This window comes from Cyrtonyx montezumae, unplaced genomic scaffold, assembly GCF_038088225.1.
Source record: "Cyrtonyx montezumae isolate F1298 unplaced genomic scaffold, pur_monq_1.0 scaffold_4, whole genome shotgun sequence".
In the NCBI taxonomy this organism is placed as follows: Eukaryota; Metazoa; Chordata; class Aves; order Galliformes; family Odontophoridae; genus Cyrtonyx; species Cyrtonyx montezumae.
In genome coordinates, this window is record NW_027072045.1 from 18,179,117 (window position 1) to 18,191,269 (window position 12,153).

A 12,153-nucleotide genomic window follows, 5' to 3' on the forward strand; every position below is an offset into this window, starting at 1 on the left:
TTGTTCCTTCAGTTCCCTCTCAGCAGCTGCAGGTACAAAAGAGGCTGTGGGCACAAACTGTAAGTGCATCATAGCTATATAACATCATTATACATTTCAATTGTGCTTACAGTATCTTCAGCACATCTAGAAATCAAAGGAAGATAGAAGTATTTAGGGAAAAATTAAAACTTTTTGAAAGAGTCCTTTCCAACCTAATGAACCTATGAACCTATAAGGTGAGATATAAAGAAGACTAGGAGACACAACATCCAATAAATTTTAATGCTAGTTAGTACAAATATAAAATTATTACTCTTTGCACTTAACTTAAAAAAATAAATGCATATGATTACAAATTAGACGAAAAGATTCATCTGAGCAGAGACCATTACATCATTCATCATTTTTCCCCTTTGCCTGCTATGTTCTATTTTCGCTATCAGGCATACACAGGATGACACTGATCGTCCATTTTATTCTGAATTACAGGACAGAAAGAAGGATGAGGAGAAAGCAAGCGTTGATGGTAGCACGGCAGCTCATTTGCCTTGAAGTGGTAGGTGCTTTGCAAAACATCGTATCTGGGGACTGAGAAGCCGAGCTGCACCGCAGACACCGGGAGAAGAGGCAGGAGTCTCTGGTGCTGTGGAACAAAAGGATAGTGGAAAGACAACGGAAAGCCCTTATCAGGAAAGAGGGCTGGCGGGGTGGTTCCCGGGGGGAAGCTGTAAAGTGGAGCGGGAGTCATGAGGCTGTGCTGTTGGTCCTGGATTTGCCTCTTCAGTTTCATCCTCCTGTTCTGAAACCAGGTCTTAACCTAAGAAACAAGAGGGAGGTGTGGGGGTGGAAGAAACGGCTCAGTATTTTGCTTACAGGTGCAAAGTACAAACAACGGCAGTACACCGGACCTTTCCACGTGTTCTCTTTGCTTTAATTGACTGGGTGGGACTGATGCTCGATCTAACTATGCACGGAGGATCAGAATGGGGACGGGTTATGGATGAATTACTTTAAGGCATTAAAGAACGTCTATAAGGTTTGCAAGATACGCACAACTAGATGTACATCGAGGGCTGGCTAGTTAACTTGTTAGGTATTAAATAGCGGGACCCAGCCGAAGACCGCCAGATCGGCACAGCGCAGCCATGCGAGACAGCCAGCACACACCTGGACCTCCGAGAGCTGCAGGTCAGCCGCCAGCTTCCTCCGCTCCGAGGCTCCCAAGTACTTCTGGCGCTGGAAGGTCTTTTCCAGCCGGCACACCTGCTCCGAGCTGAAGGCGGTCCGCGCCCGGCGCTGCCGCCCGCGGTTCTCGCATTGCACCTCCGCTTCCGAGTGCTCCCCACCCGCGCTCTCGCTCTCGTAGCCCGAGGACTCGTCGGCGCTCAGCCAGCCGTTGTCGGAGGCTGCAGAATGGATGGACGGGGCGGCGGTGAGGCCTCTTCCCCCGGCTGCAGACGCGAGCTGAAGTCCCGACACACACCCGCCCACACCCTTCTTCTACACCCTTCCTGACCCCCACCCTCTCACCCACCTGGCTCCGACGGGAACTGCTCGCGGGGCTCCTGGGGACCGGTCCCGTTCCGCCGCTCCACGCCGGGCTGGCAGGACGAGGGCTGCTCCGTCCTCGCACCCTGCCGTCGGGGCTCGGCCATGGCCAGGAGGGGATTGCGGCCGCGGTCCAGCGAGGTGGGGGGGCGGGGAGGGGGCACGCAGCAGATATGGGACCGCACCATGTGGGATTTGGGCTCTGCCAGGGGAAACTCAGCTTGGCTCATGGCGGAGAGGGGCTGGGGCTGCCGACCTCGATCAGCTCTTATACAGGTGCTCCAGACCCGAACGGACTCGTTTGCAAGTGTGAAGCCACATCAAAGTGGGAATCGAGCAGAGATAACAGCTGCCAGCGAGGAAGAAAGTTCACACGACTGGCAAATGTCTACAAGGCCCCGGCTCCAGCGTGTCTGAGGGGCCGGGAAAACCCCCTTGAAGTGCAAACCTGCCCCTATCCCCCGGAGGGCAGGGCAAGGGCCGGCCCAGCCCCGCAAAGGGGCGTTTAAAGATACCGATGTCGCTGTTATCGAGGTTTTTACCCGCTCCCTCTCCGGCCGCGGGACCCCGTGTGCTACAGATCCGAAAACAGCACCGAGAGAGCCCTCTATAAGTAATAATCCGTATATACGCCATATTCCTCAACCAAACCAACTCCCCGGATCTGAGAGAAAACCATATTCGTGCTGCTCATTTTCATCCTTTCAAACATTCCCATAATAACTCCATGGACGGTAGGATGAGCACATTATGTTACCGACTCCTCCAGCCCGCACTGCCTAACCCTAGCCCCGACAGTGGGGGAGCAGTACAACCCAGGAACAGGAGCAATGCAAACACCTTACACAGCCTTGTATCAGAGGTCTTTTTAAACCTCACAGGTTCAAATCAATAGGTTCCCCAAAAAAGCTCAGAATTTGCACATTGATTTGAATCACTTCCAAATTTAATAGCTATTCCCGAATGGCTGTGCACGGCCTCTCTTCTTACAGAAATAAATGCAACACTGTTCTCACTATTTCTACCTTATTTCAGAACAGTCATTTCTGAATAACCTCACACCTGGGTAAATCCTGTCTGAGGAGCCTAGGCTTCATCATGCAGCTCGTGCACAAAACTTTATTTTATGGGATGCAATGCATGTAAATGCAGAACCCAACTGACCCACAAGGACCAAATGCTGAAGTACTCAGAAACTGCTGGGATTCAGCAGCTACTGAGCTGAGCACACACCTGCAAACAGTGCTCCCCCAGGGGAAAGGGTATCCCTGCTGATTCTTCAGCAGGATGAGGCCAGTGCCATGCCCAGAATCACCCCATGGGCACAGAGCAATGAGCAGCTACCGAGGGACGCTTCATCCCCATGGCCAGGCACTTAGAGACTCGAATCAGTGCCATACCTGAAGAGACCTTATGACACCATATGTCATGTAGGGAGGGGAAGCAGTTGACTTGTCCACTGTTTGCTGAAAGTTTGCGAGGTCTGAGACCCTTTTTCTTTATTATCTAATTTGAATTGTCTATTAAATTAGATGTTTAACTCCCTAGGATTCTCCACCCCCACCCCAGGGGAGGTGGTAGCCACATCTGTGGACCACAAAACCTCGGAACAGATGGGGAAGGGGTAAGAGGTATCACCGGGCTGTTGCAGCTCCCACCAGGAAGAGGTGCCGACTTGAGAAACTTGGGAACTTTGATGATCTGACAGGGCACTGAAATCCCCTCCTCACCTCTTACAGAAATATGGTGCTTAGAGGAGATTTTGTTTCTTTCCTGCTCCATTTTTTTTTATCACTTTAGATTTTGTATTGCTGGAGTTCTATCTGCCATTAAAAATACATACATCACTGGCACTTCCCCTTTACCAGATTCTAGAAGCTTGCACTTCACTAGAGTCATAGAATCATTTGAGTTGGAAGAGACCCTTAAAAGCCATCTGGTCCAACTCTCCTGCACTGAACAGGGACACCTACAGCTCCATGAGGTGTTCAGAGCCCCGTCCAGTCTGATCTTGAGTGCCCTCAGGGATGGGGCATCCACGAGCCCCCTGAGCAACCTGTGCCAGTGCCTCACCGTTCTTACTGTGAAAAACTTCTCCCTTACATCCAATATAAATCTCCCCATATTGTCTGATACATTCTTCCCTTGTCCCATCACAACAGATCCCGCTAAAGAGTCCGTCCCCCTCTTTCTTATAATCCTCCTTTAGATACTGAAAGGCACTTTCAGGTCTCCCCGGAGCTACTACTAGGAGCTGAAGTATTCGTATTCTCTAAGAATAGTGCTGGTGCAACCACGTCTATTATCATACTTAGACTCCCACCTATTTTTGCGCAACAGCAATAGAAACTATGGCCAAAAATCAGAAAAAAAAATAAAAAAAAATCCCTCTCAAGCAAAATAATTTCTAGCATAACTAGGCAACTTTCTAGGCGAGATCCCGAGGCAGCGGGAGCCGTTCCAGCCACTTACGGGAAGGGACGCGGCCACCAGCGCACGGCTGGGCTCACAGCTCAGCTCGGGGGCGGTGGGACCGCTGATCACTGTTTGTATCCTTCACTGCTCCCCTTTGGAAACGCTAACTAGGTTATCCAGCGCGCCCTTTGATGTCCTGATAGGTGCTATTAGATAGCCAATTAGGCATCAACGAGATCGATTGTTTCGGAATGGATGCTTTCTGTTTGAAGTAGCCGTGAACACTAACAGGGCCATCACCAGGCGCTCCTTTGCCCACGGGAACAATGCGGGCCGACACACCATAAATAACAAATGCTCTGACTCAGCCGGGGCCCTGCACCCTCTCGGCTCACACGCCGCAGCTATTGCCATTCAGCACTGTGGGAGCAAACGCACGCTTTGCATTAAGAGCGATTTATCACGGGATTGCCATTCAGCTCTTTGCGCGACGGATGGACAAAGAGCCGAGATAGCCTCGATGCGAGTCAGAGCAAACCGGAGCGGGAGTCGAATTCCCACGCGCGCCATCCCGCGCTGCCCGGGGAATGGTGACACCTCCACAGTTGTTCGCAATTGCCCAGGAAGAGTAACTGAGAGCTGAGATGGGAACTTAAGCACCTCGCCTCTCGAATTCCAGTCCGCTGCTGGTTCCCTACCAAACGCCTTTACAAACAGCACCAGCTCGGGGCTTAAAAATGTAATGGACAGTTATAAAGGATAAGAGACAAAACCTTCCAACACGATGAGCTGAGCCCAGAAGACCTCTCCTCTTTCTCTCCCCTCTCTTTTCGGTTGGATTTATCAAGTTAATTGCCATCTAATTACTTATCAAAGAAAGAGATAATGGGCCGCAATTAGACATAATGGCCCGGCGGTGCGAGATCCCTCCCGATTAGCACACAACGCCGAATCACTTCACCTGGTTCGTTAACAGGTGCCGCCTGTGGCTCCACAGTGTCTGGGAGCTGCAGGGGGGCACCCGGCCCTATTCCCACCCCTTCCCCTGTTGGTTGCTCTCGCCAAATTGGGACAGGCGTTAACGCGCTGGCTGCAGCCGACTCTCTCCCATTACCGCGGTGCTAATTCAATCAGGTTGCGCACGCACTGCGGGGAGAAAGGCTTTGAAGTCGGAGTTTTGCCCTCCCACTCCTTTTTCCTCCCCAGGGAAACCCGTTTTCAGGTTATACAGCCCCTACGTCGAGAGCCGCCAGCGCCAAACCGCTCCTCCCCGGCTCAGCCGCCCGGCCCGGCCATTTGCGGGGTGCTCGCAGGCAGAGCTTTGTCCCGCCGGCAGCATTCCTGCCCCGGTGGTGGCTGTGATGTGATTAAAGACACAAAGGGGGTGTTGAAATGAAGGAGCTCGCGGTGGTGGAGCAGTGCAGGTTCCCTGCCGTGCCCGTGAGCGCCGTCAGCCCCGGGGCGAGCGGCCCGCGAGGGAGAGCTGTGCCTTGCTCCCTGCTTTTTGTGTTTGTTTTTGTTTGTTTTCCGCCTCCAGCCGGCACAGAGCCCCGGTGTAGTTTTAAAGATTGTTAAGATGTTTGTAGGGGTCTCGTAGCTTTATGTGCTCAGTCAAACGAGCGTTACCCTTCGCGTTCGCTGGAACAGACTTCGGGGTATAGGACAATATTTGCAAGCTGTGGCTGCCAACAGCGGCAAGGCTTTTTGTTTGTTGAGCATATATATGACCAACGAGTTTATGTTAGGTGATTATTAGCACCTTCCCGAACAGAGCTCGGCTTTTCTCTCGCTGTCGGCTCTGCAGCTCGTACATCCAGATTACCCCCGTAGTCAGACCAAGCCCAGGAAGCCTGCTAGGACCTGCCTGTGTGAGGACCGCAGGACTCAGGTCCATTAACTCGTCAAGCACCCTCGACTCCCTGGCGGCTCCTCAGCCCTGCTTGTCCCTGCAGCCGCACTAGGGTTAAACTGTAGCACCAGGGGCCTCTGGCCTCTTCTAAACCTTTACGCAGAGAGGAAAGTGACCCCGAAGAGCCACGCTTGCACGTGGAAAGGTGCAGTTAGGCCAGGTTTGCATGGCCTCATATTAAATCTCATCCCATCCCACCCCCATCAACCCCTACCCCCAGCCAATCCCGACCCTTGGGAAGTGGCTTCCCCTCTGCGGGTGGGAGCATATTGTTCTCTTCCTCGAGCCCTTTCATCTCCCTCGCTCCCCCATTTGCTTGGGGACAGGCTGTTCCCCAGCTTTGCAACAACCCCAGCCTAGCCTCCCTGAGAGTTGTATGTCTCCGTCCTGGCCCTGAGACATCACCAGGAGCTGTTCTGATGGTGCTCCGTGGGGTGAGCAAACTGTCTGGGTTCCTTGTGTGCTGCTCCTTAAAAACTGGACAGTTGGTTTGACTCTCTTTAGGGTTTGTTTTTTTCTTTCAGGCAACCTGAATACTTATCGATCTTGAATGTATTGCTGTCTCTAAAATGTCTCTGCTTTGGAGCAATTGTTCACCACTGGAGAACATTTTGGAGACATTTCAGTTTCCTAATGATGTATGAGAGAGAGCAATAGAATTTCAGATTTCTCTCCCTTCCCCCCCCCCCCCTTTTTTTTTTCCCTCCAAATCGATATACTCATTTCAGTAATACTTGAATTTGAAAAATATTACTTCATTCAGTTTGATTTTTTTTATCTCCTCTCAGCAAATTTCGTTAAACTGATATCTTTCTGAAAAACCTGAGGAAGATCGATAACACCTAAGTCTCTATTGCTTTTCCAAAACCCCTGCATTAGAGCCACATTAACAGTGCATCTGTAGGCAAATAGCAATCCCAAAAGGCTCAGCAAAATGCAGCATGGATTAAAATAACTGAGACTTCCGAATGTGGGAGCTATTTGGAAAAATTGAAGACCAAGGCCTTTAGAGGCATACAGTTACTTTGTACCAGGTGAATGTATACAAATGACATTGATCCCTGTATAAAAAATGAATTGTGTTCAAGAATGACTAGCAGAGGACATTCAGACCATTCATGATAAAAGCCCAGATTACAAGTGCACCAGAAATCTAATAACCCAAGATCAGCTCTAAAGTGATGGAAATGTTTATTGCTCTTCTCATGTTAGTTCACAATTAGCTTTGAAACATTTATGATGACTTACAACAGTCAAGGGTCATTTTTCAGAGCCCTTTCTCTAGCCTAAAATCAGGTCATTTTGATCAAATCATTAGACATTATCAAATCATGAGCATTATTCAAATAAAAAGTGCATAGCACAATGGTAACAAATTTTACTGCCATTTAGAGAAAAACAGCTTTGAAGCATTGCATTTCTTTTGATAATGACTCTCATACCCCATTAGGCACAAGCAAGATACTGAGATACTACAAGTTGCAAGAGCAGATCCCAAGATCCAAGACCTTCTTAAGATCTGTTTTATGCAAGAGACCCTTGTTAATCCACTGAGGCCACCCATGAAATTGTGGTGATGTATTTTCATATTTTTATAGAAAGTCAACTTTTTATATCTTAAAAAACATATTCTATGTACTATTTTAAGGGCTCCAATACAAATTCTGCTGTCATTGCAGGCCCAGTAATAAATATTGGTAACTAGTTCCCAATGTATCTAGTTAAAAGCACAGCCACCTCCCGAAGTGCCATATGGGAAGCAGCTAAGAGACTGGACAACTGTTTTAGGGAACGGTGGGGAAATTCATGCTTTTTGCACGTATCCTCAGTAAATTGCAAGGTACAACACAAGAAAGATTATTCTTCCTCTACTAGGGTTAGAACAGATCTAGAAAATAAGGACTATGTTTCATTTAATGGGGAGGAGCCCTCTTTCAGGGCAGGATAAATAGTTGTCAGTCTTTGTGACAAATTCTGATGAAAGCTGCAAAAATGTTTAGGTTTGCTAGGTGATTCCATTTGTGCTACTATTTACCCCACTATGTTTGAATTTGACAGGAAGCTTGGCATGAAGTCCATGATCTGGATCACCCAGTGCATACAGAATTCCTTGCTCAGTGCTGCACCAGAAACCTAGCAGGCAGATGCAGGCAGGGGCAGCCCGGATAGTTATCATTAGTGCAAATCGTCCTTAGTCACAGTCCGTAACAGCGGGTCAGACACTCAGCAAGAAAGCCCTGGGATCCCTGTACCCTACAAAGCAGGGTGCTGCCCAGAACCCCACAGGCTGTGCTCTACAGGCGCTGCTGATGTCCAGAGTGGGTGCTGGCAGCGCTGCCAAGGCAAAGCCCCCGGGGGCAGCTTCATGCCCGGGCAGAGGCGGCGGTCGGGCCACGTAAGTGAGTGGCAGAGACATCTGAGGTCCGAAGGGGAGCGGTGGCGTGCAGAAAGGCTCCGGCCTCAACTCCTGCAGCTGCCTCTTGAGCTTCATCCTTCGGTTCTGAAACCAAGTCTTGATCTGAGGGAAAAGGGAACGGGCCAAGAATTGAGATCCCTTACTATACTATCAGCCGCCTCCCACCGCGTCGTTCCCCCCGGCCCCCCCGCACCGCGCTCACCTGCACTTCGGAGAGCCGCATCCTGCCCGCCAGCTTGCGGCGCTCGGCGGCACCCAGGTAGCGGTGCCGCTGGAAGGAGCTCTCCAGGGTGCTGATCTGCTCGGCGCTGAACGCCGTGCGCAGCCGCCGGCCGCCCCTCGGCTCCTCGGGGCACGAGCACTCTTGGCCCCGCTCCTCCGGGGGCTGCCCCGCTGCCCCTGGAGATGGAGGAGAAAAAGGTCAGGCAGACCATAGGGATGCCCGCCCGCCGCAGTAACATCCCGCCTCGATCCCTTCCCTGACTCCGAGGAGAGACACACAGTCCGTCCGGCCCTCCCACCCAACAGGAACCGATGGCCGCGGTTACCTGCAGCGAGGGGTGCTGCCGAAGGATCCCTGTTGCTCCTGCCGCCTTTCCCGGCGCCTTTCTCCTTGCTCCGTTCGCTCGCCCCGGGTCTGGAGCCTGAAGCGAGCCTGCGGCTGGCGGCCGAGGGCGATGCTCGGCGCGCTGTGCCTTGCGTGGGACTCTTGGGGGCCTGGCTGCTCTGGGACAGCCACTCCACGGAGAAAGGAGCCTTAGTCATCCTGCGGCGTTTTGGAGCTGCTGAGAAGGAGAGTGCGGGGAAACACGACTCTTTTATACCTCAAGTCCCGGAGGAAAACGTTGTTTGTGTAAATGCACATCAAAGAGCCAGATAAGTATCGTCTAATTGCCATCATTCCCCCCCCCCCTCAACAAAAGATACCGTTCACACATTGCCACAGCTCGAGGAGGCCCGGCTCCGCCGTGTCTGCCCCTGGAGGTGTTCGCTCCACCGTCAGTGATTTACAGCTCTTGTTGCATCCTATCCCGATGCAAATGGCATTTATGGTGCTGAGCGGCCTCAAATGGCGCTGGGGAATGCACCCCAGGGGAGCGCACAGGGACCCGCTCCCCCGGGCTTGGCGGGTCTTCGAGAGTCGGCATTTTTCATTTCAAGAAGATGAGCCCCTGTCTAAAGGGATCTTCTGAGCTTCCTCTTCTCTGGCCTGAGCACTGTGATCCCCAGACAGCCCGAGGCACGCATTACTCATTGCTGGCGTTGCAGCATCGCGGCATAAACACCAGGGAGAGGGGGCTGAGGGAAAAAGTTGTGAACCAGAAATAAGTTTGCTCTGTTAATCTGCCAGTCCTGCTTGGAATATCAGCATGCACTTCTCTGGTCATCGATAATGTAACCATGGCTCTATTTTTTAGGCTGAAGTAGGGGGTCAAAGACTGAATCCCTCCTACTTATTCAGTTTGCATCTAAAAATTTCAATGTTTTCAATTGTCATGGTAAAAAAATCACCTATTTTTACTTATGTCAGTGCAGTAAGAAGTTTTACTCAAACCATCTTCATCTATGTTTCCTAAAATCTTCATTTCAACCTCCAGTTCACTCAAAATATGGTTGTTAGATCTAGCCAATGTAAAATTTCACCCCAAGGAGATAAATATGTCCTTCATACCCAGGTTTTTTTTTTCATCCAGAGCCATTACATAGAATTATATGCATACATATAAATCATACGTGGTATGATACTATATACACTGCATATATATATATATATATACAACAAATACATATTTCTAAGTATAAACATATATAAAGTAGTCTACCTGTAGGACCTCACCAGCTTTATGTTCTGTCAATAATAATGGCATCGGCACGTTGTTGGATGGGGAAAAGAGAATACATGATGCATGGTGGTATTCTGTAAAATAAAAATCTCAGGTTTGAGCATCCACTGATACATCTGTCACACCATTTCTTTACAGATTTTAAGAGATTTTTACCATCTGAGCTACAAATTACATCTTTACACACTGCTGGTTCATTAAATGCATTTTACTGAGGCGAATGTCACAGCCAAAAGTAAATTGTTGAGTGCTCAGAAACACAAACTGATCATATTGTGAGAAGGTTAAACCAAATGTCATTTCCATTATACATAAATTGTTTAAGCATCCTGGATAGATGGCATATGACTTCTGAATGTAGCAATTTCTACAGTATTTAACAGCAGCTGGTTTAATTTTATCAACATTTCTTAATCTCTTCCTATTCCTATGCATTATTCATCAGGTGTTTGTTTCCAAACCTCATGCAAAACTGTGATTCAGAAATACTGTGTTTAAAACCAGGTGATATTACCAATGGGACAAAACCTGCTCACCCTGAAGTCTTCAGGCTTTTGCAGGAATAAGCAGGAAGAGATTGCCCCCTCACTTTGCTGCGGCAAGGACTGGGAGACAAGGAGCTCAGACACTGACACAACTGCCACTAGGAAAAGTAATGACAGTAAGTTTTGTAGTTGTTTGTAGACAAGACAGTTTTCTCTCCGTGGACTCAGCACCTTCAGCATGAAAATAGGTGTCAGAAGCCCATGAAGACCAAAGGAGACTGAGGATAGCAATGCGAGATCCAGCCCAGACCCAGCCATCCTGTCGGAGGTGATGTAGAAGGAAACATTTTAGCATTCAGGAAAACCAAAGTGAGTTGAGATTTGTCAGTTGACACAGACCATTGCATTTCTTGTAAGCAGAAGCTGCAGTCAAAGAGGCCAAGTTATGGCTTTGTAGAGGTTTGGTTGGGACAGGATGAGCCCAAGATAACAGCACTTATACAAGGCAGCTCTGCAGAAATGCATTCACATAACACTGGCCTCAGGCTGAGGAGATTCTGCAGAGCAGGGCAGTCCTACCTGGATGCCAACTATGCAGCTGATAGTAGATACTTGGGGATAGCAGCCCAGCATTTGAGCACTAATTGCTTTTCGGTATCTTCCAATACAAAGGCCAATCCTGCCCTACTGAGCCAGCAGCTGAGTAACCTGAAGGACTGTGCTCTACTTCCCACTGAAGCACTGAAAGAACTGAAGGGAAAGTAACTGAGAGCTTCCGAGTGCCTTCAGAAGAGGTACTGGAGAAGGCTGTCAGCATTTTGCCTTTCTGCAACAAAGGTACATGAGAGCAAAAGGACTGCCATTTTGTAAGAGCAGGTTGCTCTTTCTTCTAACAGTGGAAAGTCCTGTGAGGTTGGAGTAGAGTGAGCACAAGGTCCTTGGGAGTAGCAGGGTGATGATGCAATAAAACTGTAAAAAGGCAGCTAAGGACATGCAGGATTCATCTGTGTGTTCATCTGAGGGTGTGCATAATTCCCAATGAGGAATGCCCAGTGAACCAAGGGCTGCTTGCAGCTGCTGTGCCATGAATGTTGTCTTAGTCCTGGCGTATTTATCCAACCATTGCTATTTCTGAGAAATCACTTTAGGATTTAAATGCATTACAAGTGGCCTCTTAACAACCTCTTTATCATCAGTTATTGTATCTTCCCTCTCTGACAGAAGAAGAGCTACATTTTTTCATGAGGAATGAAAAGACCATACGTGCAGAAAAACAGGAGAGCCTGGAATAAGCAGAGTGACAATGCATAGATGAAAACTAAATTTCTGTTCATGCTTGGAACTGATAAAAATCAGCTCAAAATGCTGGGAGCTCCCATGGCCCCTTACCATAAGGCTGCTACCAGCAGCTAAAGAGACAGTGAAATCTTTTAAAAAATACAAGTTCTGCATGAAGAAAACACTTATATGGCTTGGTTTTAGTAAGCTCTTACCCAAACACAGCCACATTAAAAAAGAAATCAATGTTGTAATGAATCAGAACTATATTTAAAC

At 49.0% G+C, this 12,153-nt stretch overlaps 2 protein-coding genes across 2 annotated transcripts; both read right to left on the reverse strand.

Moving 5' to 3' along the window:
* Nucleotides 1-421: 421 nt before the first annotated feature.
* On the reverse strand, nucleotides 422-1,760 carry LOC136055117 (homeobox protein vent1-like). The gene is made up of 3 exons (XM_065746763.1): nucleotides 1,517-1,760; nucleotides 1,150-1,388; nucleotides 422-799 (listed from the first exon to the last, which is right to left on the reverse strand). Exons 1-3 carry the CDS (start codon nucleotides 1,758-1,760, stop codon nucleotides 422-424), a joined length of 861 nt encoding a protein of 286 aa, XP_065602835.1.
* Nucleotides 1,761-7,969: 6,209 nt separating this feature from the next.
* LOC136055241 (homeobox protein vex1-like) lies at nucleotides 7,970-10,214 on the reverse strand. Its single transcript, XM_065746959.1, has 4 exons — nucleotides 10,094-10,214; nucleotides 8,768-9,055; nucleotides 8,473-8,669; nucleotides 7,970-8,372 (listed from the first exon to the last, which is right to left on the reverse strand). Exons 2-4 carry the CDS (start codon nucleotides 9,033-9,035, stop codon nucleotides 8,070-8,072), a joined length of 768 nt encoding a protein of 255 aa, XP_065603031.1. The 5' UTR covers nucleotides 9,036-9,055; nucleotides 10,094-10,214; the 3' UTR covers nucleotides 7,970-8,069.
* Nucleotides 10,215-12,153: the final 1,939 nt, after the last annotated feature.